Here is a 10,951-nt window from a genome sequence, read left to right as displayed (position 1 = left end):
CTGACTAACAACTACTGTCAGTCCTCACAGTGCACCAATCAATTTAATTAAATTGCTCGTTTTCCCGTAATTCAATTTAAAAGTGTAATATATTGAGCGCAAAGCTTAAAATTCCAGCCACATAAATTGCTTCATGTGAAATACAAATTTTAATACTCGCTTTAATGCCAAGGAATCCCTATGAAAATATCAGCAAATTCCGGGAATAAATAAATTGAGAGCAAACCAAGCAAAAAGGACTAATTAGCACAGTTAAGTGAAACGAAAGTATAGGAGGATGAGGGTTGAAATCGAGTCTTTGGATACTACAAATTTCTGTATGTGTCCAGATATACACAGATGACCTCGATTTGTTGCGGTCTGCCTTGAACATAATTATCGACAAGTGCTCCTCCAGCCGCAAAGCTGCTTAGTTTTTTTTCTTTTGCCCATTCGACTGTTGTTCTTTAAAGCCCATTTTCCATTGCTTATTTATGCGCAACAGTTGGCCCGATGTCTTGGCCAAGAAACAAAAGTGAGCCGCCTCGTCTTTGATGCTCTTTGCGGTGGCTAGAAGTATTCCATTTTATTGACTTGGGACCGCGATGATAGGAAGAATAATAACAAAATTATTGGGAATAAATAATTGAAAATCGTAAACATTTGTGGTTAAATAAACGAAAAATACTATGCTGTGATCTATGAAACGGTCTTTAAAATTATATTTCAATTCTGAATTAACATAATTTAAGCATTATGAATCGTTTTTAAAATGAAAATGTATTTTAGTATTAATTTCATAACTTGATCATTAAATCAAAGTAATTACACAGGTTAAAGTAGTTTATTTCATTATTATACAAAAATGTTTGATTTATTTTTTTAATAGATCAACATTCATTAAATTTTAAAATAGCGTCAATAATTAAATTGCTTATGTAGAAGCTGTTTAATTGAATTTAATTATGTATTTTATTTATTTTCAGCTCGTGTGTATATCTAGAGCTGTTGTACAGTTTGAATTTTAACATGTTGTCTTGAACTAAAAAATAGTATTAACTCATTTACGATGTTTATTTGGTTTCTTTTGGCGTTCAATTTTATATTATTTATAATTTCTTGGCATTGTCATAGGTAGGGCTTACAATTGCTAGGATGGGGCTTAAGTTCTGAAAGGCTTGGGCGCGTTGGGTGGTTAGCGATGGAGAGAAGCAAATGATGGGTGGGACATCTAAGCGAGCACTGTTGCACAATGGACACACGTTTCTTTTTGTTTTATTTACTTTATAATCTTTAGCCAAGTTTAAAATCATAAAAATAAACTACTTTTGTGTAAAGAATGAAATGCTAGCTAGAAAGAGCATTTCCAATTCGTCTATCGCATTTGTGATAAAGTGCGCCCACCCCTCATCGTGTTCTCATAATTCCGCTGCTTTTTACACAAAACGATTTCGATTGCCAGATCTTGGCAGCAAATGCTGAGGCTTTGGGCCACTTTTTGTAGGTCGATGTTTTCGGCGGACTGACGCCCACGCCAACGCCTTCACTTTGACATAGACTCATAGATTCATAGACTCACAGATACAGCCCCAAATAAATAGATGTCCACAATCAGAATCACACTCACACCAACACGCACGTTCCGACACTGAGCTCCGAGTTGCTCAATTAATTTTGATTGCAGCCTTGGCAGCTGTTTTTGCTTTTCCCCTAGGTGTTTTGTTTGTGCTCCCGCCTTCACACTTTTCATCGAGGACTTTCCACAGACACAGTTCATGGTTAAGTTCATTTGTCCATAAATTTTCATATTCGAGCATTTTGTTTTCGTTGTGTGTGAAATAAATAAATAAGAAAATTATTCATTCGGTTGGGTGAGAAAAATTCATTGAGCGTTTTTAGATGAAGCGTGAATATACCACAAGGCTGAGGTTTATCAAAGATTTTGCAATTCATTCGGTATATGTATTGTAAAATGCAATTAATTAAACCAAAGTGAATTTATGATTTGAAGCGAATAATTCGGTAAGATGAGCATTCAATAAACCCATCACCATATGGTATGGAAGAACTTGAAAAGATGATCACGCCCAGCAGCAAGTGTCAGAAAATCACAGATTTGTGTGTCTCAGGTGTGAAAAGACATACGGATTTACCCCTTTACTATTTGTTTATGTTTGCTTAGAGGAGATTTTATAGAGCACCTTGCTTGAAAACTTAAACTTGAACTTGGCCGAGTGTCAGACTATATAATTTAATTACTCTATCGCAGAGTGCAGCGAAATAAACAAATGAGAGCTTTAAAACTTTGTTGTGTTTGCTTTTAGCCAAATTATTTGGTGCCAAAACTTTGTCATATGGGAAGAACTTTTAATATAATTGCAAAATGATTTTAGTTTCGCTAGATATTCGGCTGAACGAAAAAATGGAAATGGCTTTATTGAGAGTTTAAGAATATTTTAGAGTGATCCGCACTTATTGCCAACGGGATAAGTTGGAGGTACGCAAACAGCCCACACAAATATGTATCCTTGGGATACAAGTATGAGCTTTAGACTAAGCATAATTGCTGGCAAATTGCTTGAAATTTGTTCTGCCAACCATGAAAGCGAAAGGGAAACGACTTCAATACCGATATCTGGCACACTTCTGTCTGAGATAATTTTCAATCTTTTTTTATTTCCCCCTGCTTTTCACGTGGTGACGTCACAAAGAGTTTCCGCCGTCGCTGTTGGCATCTAAATTTGCTTTTCCCGCCCCTCCTCTGTGCCCCTATGGGTTTATTTCGGGCGATTTTGGCATCGGGCAAGTCTATATCTGCCCGCTGACGTCGACGTCGACAGAGGCAGAAGCAGAGGCAGCAGCCGCAGCGGCATTAGCCTAACCTAAAATCGTTTTCAGTATTTTCGTACATTATCTTAGGCCAAATGGAAAACTGTTTCAACAAACCTGCGTCAGTTGAAATTTGTCTTTCAAACGCGGCACACACTAATTTGCATTTCACTTTCAAATCCAATAATTCACAATGGCTGTAAGTCCCACAAGCTTCGCAAAGGACAATCAAGTGTCCTGGGTGGATTAAATTAAACTGAGCAAATTAGCATCATTGAGTATTTCACACATTTTGGATTTTTCTATAAGAATATACGAGTATCCCGCTTAATTTAATTGCCAATTTCCCCATTTTGATTTTTCGTTTCCGATTTCTTTTTCAAAGTGGAAAGAGCCTTAATATGGCTGGCTTACAAAAAACAAATCCAGCAGATATAATTGCTTATGAAATAAAATTATTCAGCCGTTGATAGTAGGAAAGTCACGTAGTGGTGAATGTACTCATTCAATAAATATGCGCACTCGCTCGCAGAGAGGTATCGAATAAAACGAAACAAATGAGGAAATCAGCAAATTAAAGTGAAGCGAAAAAAGTGCGAAGTAAATACGAAATAAATTTTTGAAAAAGTGCCAAATATCAGCATATTCATTTGAATGAAAATGCTTATTAAAACAATATATTGAACGTTGAACGTTGATTTATGCCTTTATATACTCGTACATTTACGTGCGTGTACGAGTATAAGCAGCAATCAGCTCTCACAAATACATAATGCAATCAATGTTTGTATGTATTTATAATTAAATAAGCAATTAAAAGACAAAATATTTAATTGCAAACAGCGCGGGCGATTTAATTAAAAATTTCTTAAATTGGTTAAATATTTAAATAGTCAATTAACAGTTGGCCGATACAAGAATTGTGTGGATTAACATACTCGTACATTTTATCCTACACATTATAACCAGATCCTGCCCGGGGCCCTTGTAGAATTTTCTGGCCAAGTGGTTTCAGCTACGCCCACTCGCAGCAGCTGCCAGATAATAATTCATTCTCATATATCGCGTATTTGTGCTATTTATTTTCTCTATATATTAAAATAAAAAATCACTTAGTTGACAGTCTGGTCGGGGATGATAAATGCCCTTGAGCCCTTCGGCCATTGAGCCATTGGGCCATTGGACTGCCCGGTAGTTAACCAGCCATTAATTCCCACCGAATCGATGGAAAACAGTGGCCTCCATTCGGTCGCAAATCACTCAGGACGCAGGACTTTACAATTTAATACAAACAAATTACGCTTTTCATGCATCACTTGGTATTTGGCATTTGGCATTCCTTTTGCACTTTCGATTCATAATTAATTTGCGAATTTTCCGCTGTTGACATTTGTCTCTCAATAATGCTGACAAGTTTTTGCGACAGACAGTCAAAGCCACTGGGCCATAACTTTGTTCTTAATTGAACTTAATTATTTGCTGAATTATGCGGAGGGAAGGCGCAGATGCATAAAATACATTTGCTGAACTGCGTCTCTGGGGGACATTGGATCTTTTTCATTTGCTCTCCGATAGATTTATACTTTTTATAATTAATTCCCGCTGACCTGGTGACAGTTTGTGTTGCAAAAACTTTCAATTTATGAATACAAATTAACATGTGATACATTTTTTAACAGCAGTGGGCATTTATTATGAACGCCCAGTATTTTTTTAACAAACGCCATATGCTTATAATTTATTTTTTCAATCCCTTTTCGGTGTAGCGTTATAATCATGACTTTTTTTTGTCACTCGTAGTACGACATATTTTAATTATTGCATGTCTATTTGCGGGTTTTGATTTATAGCATTTTTAATGGAAAATTCTGTAAGGATGACTTCATGCTTTATACAAAATTTGGAATCTCAAACAATTTCAATGTTTATCGCTTCTAATAAGCAAACTGTTGAGTCAAAATATCCCCACCAATAATCAGCCAAAAACCCAAACAATTCGTTGACGAGCGTCTGCCGTTTTCTTGGCAACAATGCAAAGGCCATAACCATAAAGTCCAAGGGAAGACGCAAAATTTTAATGCACTTTTGCATTGCTTAGCTCGCCTTTTACAATCCCCTCAAGGCCACGAGGCGGCGTCTGTAAAAAATAAACTTTTCATAAGGAATAAATGATATAAAACAGCAAACAAAAAGATACCATCTGATTGTCAGCCCCCTTGTGTTTGGGCAAAATGCTCGTTTCACTTGGTTAATGTTGGCCAGCATCCGCCAATTGGCAGCTGGCCAAATGACAAATTGAAATAACAGCAGCAAAATGAGCGTTTATCTTCATGTGCAAATGAAAATTTTTATTTATGCCAGCAGCCGGAAAACGGCAACTAAAAAGAGGGCGCCATTCAGGCGAACAAAAAATCACCACCCAAGTTGAGGGTTATTTGAAGGTCAATTTAAAGCACAAAAATATACATATGTTTTGAAACATTTATTTTTTACATGAATAGTAATTTAAGGGCGAAGAAATATGGACATTTTTCGGAGGCTTATATTTCATAATACATAAATTACTGAAACGTAACTTTAAGACAAGAGAGAGCGAATTTAGTGCATACGGACAGAAAGATGTACATTGCCCGATCCTGATAAATTCGTATAAACTTAATAGGATCGGAAGCGCTTCCTTCAACGTGTTACATACGTATACGTTTTATATGAATCTAGTACACCCTCTCACTCTACGATTAAGGCGTATAATTATGTTTTTGCCTTAATGTTCACCTTACCTTAAAGCTTTAAAGGTCCCGACCAATTTCACCTGCCTGATTTTTACTCCCAGATTGCCGGTCTGAAATGAACTGCCAGTATTGGCACTGGCTGACCACAATCGATATCACTTAGCTGTTCATCACCTATAAAATGATTTTTTTACGCAGCGACCTGGCAATGGGCGGCATACAGAGAGAAAAGAACCAACTGCCAAGCGGCCAACCAGATAAACCAATTAATAATGAGAAAACAGAGCCAAGAGCCAAACGTGAAATGCAATTCTATCAGAAGATCAACAACAACAACGCTTTCTGGTTTGTTTGTACATTCAATTAAAAAAACACCTGAAAATATATCGAAATAAAAAAAGACGAGAAATAAACTCGGCTTCGAAATCGAATTGGAATTAAAGCAATTGCGAATGCAAATTGACGTACAATTCATTAAAATCCCCTCGGCTCATTGGTTGCCATTAAAGCGTGCCGATGGTTTGCCTGCAGTCCAAACTCGATTTTTATACTCAAAAATATACACATATTTACGCATAAATACATACTTTAAATAAATAAATAATTTCCCTCCTGGAAATATGGAAATGCTGCGTCTTTCTGTAGTCGCCATGAGCGTGGGTGTGCAACAGACTGATGTGCAGCTCTCAAATAATAGCAATAAATAAACAGCAAATAAAATGGCAAAAGTAACGAGTATTTAAAACTCGAAAGATAAGTTCAAGTTCTTTATACAGAATTATATGTCTGAAACTAAGTTTCTACATTAAATGTTGGATATCTGAAAGAATGTTTAATAAGTACAAGCCTGCTTGTACATAGTGTTTAAATCTTGGATTGATTTAACCAGTTTTAAACATATACCCTTATCACCTTCGTCTTTGGGTAGAGTATAACAGGCATTATGTTGGTAAAATTAAATGTATAAATTGTATGTTCGGCTACAATGTTATTGGTATTGAATGATATTATTTTTTAATGTTTGCACTTTGTGTGAAATTTGACATTTTGCGGGCATTTCGGTTTGGCCCAAAAAATGTATACGATCCAGAACGGCTGGCCACAAATCAAATGACGGCTTAAAATGTACAAACAAAAAGCCGCAATTGGCCGGCAAAGCAATAAAAATAAAATAAAAATCGCCATGAACAATGGACGATAAATTAGCAGAAATGCGCGAAATATTAATGAGCCTAGATGCATGCATACATACATATAAGCATCGGATTTCAATTACGAAAATATTTCAGTTGGGTAATTGTTTCACATAAGCACTGCTGAACACGGGATAAATATTTTATGCACAGATATAGCATTGTTTTTAATTAGCAATCCTTGTTCTGGGGTCAATTAGATTTGTGTTGGCGCGGCCAAGAGGGCACAACAATATGGAAGTTGGCTGAAATTTCTTTGACAATAATCAAATTTAAGGACCACAATTCAGTTTGTTTGAGTGAACTGTGCAGCGGCAATTGACCCAAGAGTGAATGAGTGAATTTATTGCCTTCACGTAAATTCCAATTAAACAGTTAGTGGCTTTTCCTGTCAACTGTCCCATAAAATGCTCGAATGAACGGACAGGACTCGCGGTGTCGGAATCAAAATTAATTAATTGGAAAATGAATCTATTTCTGGGCGGCGCTCTTTCCGTGGTTCCGTTCTGCTTTGTTTGTGTCTGCCTTGATTTGGGCATTTTCCAAATGGAATCACACACAAAACACTAAGCCCTCATGCTGACCTTTGAACTCTGGCCAGTTTGCGTCGGGGATTTGGCCTGTTTGCTACTCGACAATTTCATGACCCTCCTGGTTGGCCTTGTTTGTCCCGCAATTGTCTACGATTACAGCAAATTGATTTGCCTGGCACCTAGCAGCAGCTATCTTGTTTCAACCGCCTACGTTCACTTTTTCACGTTCTAACTTCCCATTTTCCGCCGTAGCCACGCAACAAGGAACAGGAACAGGAAGTGCTCAACTGGGTGTTCGCCGTGATTGGCGAGAAGGTGCCCAGCGGGCAGTACGAGGACATTCTCAAGGACGGCATCTGGCTGTGCAAGCTGGCCAACAAACTGGCCCCCGGATCCGTGAAGAAGATCCAGGAGCGCGGCACCAACTTCCAGCTGATGGAGAACATCCAGCGTTTCCAGGCGGCGGTGAAGAAGTACGGCGTGCCCGAGGAGGAGATCTTCCAGACGGCCGATCTCTTCGAGCGTCGCAACATCCCCCAGGTCACGCTCTCCCTGTACGCCCTTGGACGCATCGTAAGTACTAGCCAATGGATACATTAATAAAGCCAACCATATATAGGTTACTTAAGCTTATTTCTTGAACGAGATTTGATACTTTAGTTGCTTTATTTCTATTAACATTAAACACACATTTTTATACAATGTGCAAGTTTTTAAAAACGATTATATTTGCTTCGTGGCTGTCTCCTGAATAACTGGTTCCTTCTTCGTAGACGCAAAAGCACCCTGAGTACACTGGCCCCACCCTGGGACCCAAGATGGCCGACAAGAACGAGCGCAGCTTCACCGAGGAGCAGCTCCGTGCCCACGAGGGTGAGCTCAACCTGCAGATGGGCTTCAACAAGGGCGCCTCCCAGGCTGGACACGGTGGTATGGGCAACACCCGCCACATGTAAGGCACCGCCATCCCAAGCGGTCCCGAAGAAGAAAAAGAAAAACACCACAACACTCTCAACCACACAAACACCGAAATCTAATTAGTTCAAACAAAAAGTGGGTTTTGTATCTCGTGCGTCGTGACGCATGATTTAAGCAGTGCCAAGCTCTAACTGTAATTTATATAATATGAAACAAATAAATTAATTAATTTTAATATAAATGTCAAGTTGTTGTGTTCCGCCAGTCTGCGTGGATTAGCATTATGCTGTTCTTAATTAGCGGGCAGAGTTGTGCGATTGTCGGCAGCTAGTCGAGCGGTTTAAGTGGTTTTCCCATCCCAATCCCGCACCTCCCCTGCCCTTCAATTCCCTCCAGGTGGAAGGCCATTTCCAGCTCACCTCGCATGAGACACCTTTATTTCTCTGTCAGCGGCTGCGGCTCCTTCGGATGCCCAGGCTGTTGCTCTTCCGTTGCCTGGTCCACCTGAGATTACACAAATTACAATTTCAACGCCTGCTCTGACAGCGATAAGCATAAGAAATGTCAAGGCCATTTGTATTTCCATCTGCGCTGATGTGTGTGTCCATGGGGAATGAAAGACAAAGACTCAGGTGAGCTGGGAAAGAGGGCCCTGAAAGTCTGTTCGATTTTCAGTGCACTGAGGGAAAATGTGAGATGTATGTGAGATGCTCCAATGAAATTATGGAAAAATATATATCCGTACTTTGGTTTCGGGAATCTATATAATATTCAGAATTATTAGTAAATATTATTAAGTATTTAAAGTTTTAAATAATATTCTTTAACAAGAATTATTGTGCAATCATTTGTTGGCGGTGTGATCGTTACCTCTAGCATCCTTAAGCTGCAGGCAGGACAAACGTTTATCTCTTCTTGCCTAGGCTTCGGACAAAGGAGCAGTACAAAATAAAGCAGAACTAAAAGGGGCAGACAGAAATTGGGGAAGACCACAAGCAACGAACTGCGAATATAATGACGGCCACTGAGCAAACATTCGAGCAGCCGAAGAAAAGGAAAAAATGATAAGACAGTCAAAATGGCGAATGGCTTCCTGTGCGTATGTGTGTGTGTCTCTGAATACTTGCGAGTGTGTTTGCGTATGCCAATGATCTGCCAAAACGGAAGTGGGCTATAAGGTGGTGTGGGTGAAGTGGGTGTAGTGGGTGCGCGTTTAATTTCCACTTGTCGGGGGAACAGAAACGAAAACGAAAACAAAAACAAAACACAATACACAATACACAAGAGGGACAGACAAAGCGCCAGTGCCAGTGTGTGTGTGTGTAGTGTAGTAAATGAAATGGTCACTTTGACAGTCAACTGACAGCCAGACTGAGCTTGTGTGCGTAAGTGTGTGTGAGTGTGTTGCTTATGCGTGAGCGTTCCCTACTCCATTAATTTAATTTTATTTATGTTGACAATTGCTGTAACAAACACGCATGTCAGCATGCCCACAGTCAGCCAAGGGCCATGCTCACAGAGGCTGGGCGACATTTCCATTCAGCATGCTGATTGTATTTCAAATACTTTTGCAACCCACACAACCCCTGCCCTGCACAGACACGCTCACTCACACACTCACACACACACACACACAAGCGCGCTTCGGTAGGAAAGTATACTCTAATAATGCAATTTATTGGCAACCATACCAGCACAGCACAGTTGACAATGACAATTGTTGACTTTCCCTTTTTAGTCGTTTGCTGTTCATGTCCCTTTATTCCATTTCGGTTTTTTCTGCAGCTTATGCATTCCACTGGGTGTTTTGTTGTTTCATTGAATATATTTAATTTATATTTATTGTGGTCAACATGACAATTTATTGTCATTTGTATTTATAGCCAGCTGAATGCTTTTTCATTCCCAGCATTCCCGGCATTCCACATTTTTATTTTCTTTCAGCCGCGATTTCCCCTGAAAAGGTACTAGGATTATTATTTATTTCAGGCTTCAATGGCATTGATTTCTATGTTTTCTCTAATTTTTTCCACTAATTTGTGTAATTGCTCGTAAGCAGAATGCGATTTTTGTTCATAACGTCAATTAGGTTGAATTGGCTTGAAGATTTTATGATTCATTGTACGATTTCATTGGCATTTGCCCTTGGCATTGATTTATTTTACCATCAACATTACCAACATTTTGGTAACTTTTTCCTTTTTTAAAATCACTTCTTCTAGCTGAGTTTTTTGATTCAATTTCTTTGAACTGCTATCCTCTAATTTCTGGCTATATTTGCAAGCCATATCCCATGCTCTAGTTCAGTCAAGCACAATAAAAAAACGCAAAAAATTAATGCCATGGGGATAGAAGGCATTTAAGCAGTGGCAACTACAATGATTTCTTTATTATTATTTGGCCTGAACATGCAAGGGCATTTATTTTGTTGTTGGCCAAGTTTCCTTGCCGCGAAGCGTTTCGGTTTAGTTTCTGGTCGGTTTCAACGGACTAAGTTGTACAACATATTTCTACCTAATTGCGGAAAGTTTGCAACAATTTATAGCTGCATTGCAGTGGCTGGTTTCCCAGACTTTCCTTCCTTCCTTCCCTTACTGACTGCGGTTAACTAACTAAATGAAAGAGTTGATATTGGGCATAAATTTCGCAAATGGCAGAAGGTGAACCCAAATATCCAAGGTGTGCCAGAGGTTCCTCCGCGGTTTCCGCCCATCTGTAGTCCAACTTTTCGGTCACTTCAAGCATATTTCATGCTCAACTGCACATA

The 10,951-nt window shown here is 38.8% G+C and overlaps 1 protein-coding gene across 1 annotated transcript; it reads left to right on the top strand.

The window, feature by feature from the left end:
• The first annotated feature begins 2,898 nt into the window (after nucleotides 1-2,898).
• LOC122619668 (myophilin) lies at nucleotides 2,899-8,425 on the top strand. Its single transcript, XM_043796727.1, has 3 exons — nucleotides 2,899-3,007; nucleotides 7,519-7,839; nucleotides 8,040-8,425. Exons 1-3 carry the CDS (start codon nucleotides 3,002-3,004, stop codon nucleotides 8,220-8,222), a joined length of 510 nt encoding a protein of 169 aa, XP_043652662.1. The 5' UTR covers nucleotides 2,899-3,001; the 3' UTR covers nucleotides 8,223-8,425.
• The last annotated feature ends 2,526 nt before the right edge of the window (nucleotides 8,426-10,951 follow it).

This window comes from Drosophila teissieri, chromosome 3R (assembly GCF_016746235.2).
Source record: "Drosophila teissieri strain GT53w chromosome 3R, Prin_Dtei_1.1, whole genome shotgun sequence".
Lineage (NCBI taxonomy): Eukaryota > Metazoa > Arthropoda > Insecta > Diptera > Drosophilidae > Drosophila > Drosophila teissieri.
The sequence above is the reverse complement of the archived record's forward strand: the minus strand, read 5'-3'. Positions and strand labels throughout refer to the sequence as shown.

Coding starts and splice junctions, on each gene's coding strand:
- LOC122619668 (XM_043796727.1), top strand. Junction 7,840..8,039: donor TGTACGCCCTTGGACGCATC/GTAAGTACTAGC, acceptor CCTTCTTCGTAG/ACGCAAAAGCACCCTGAGTA.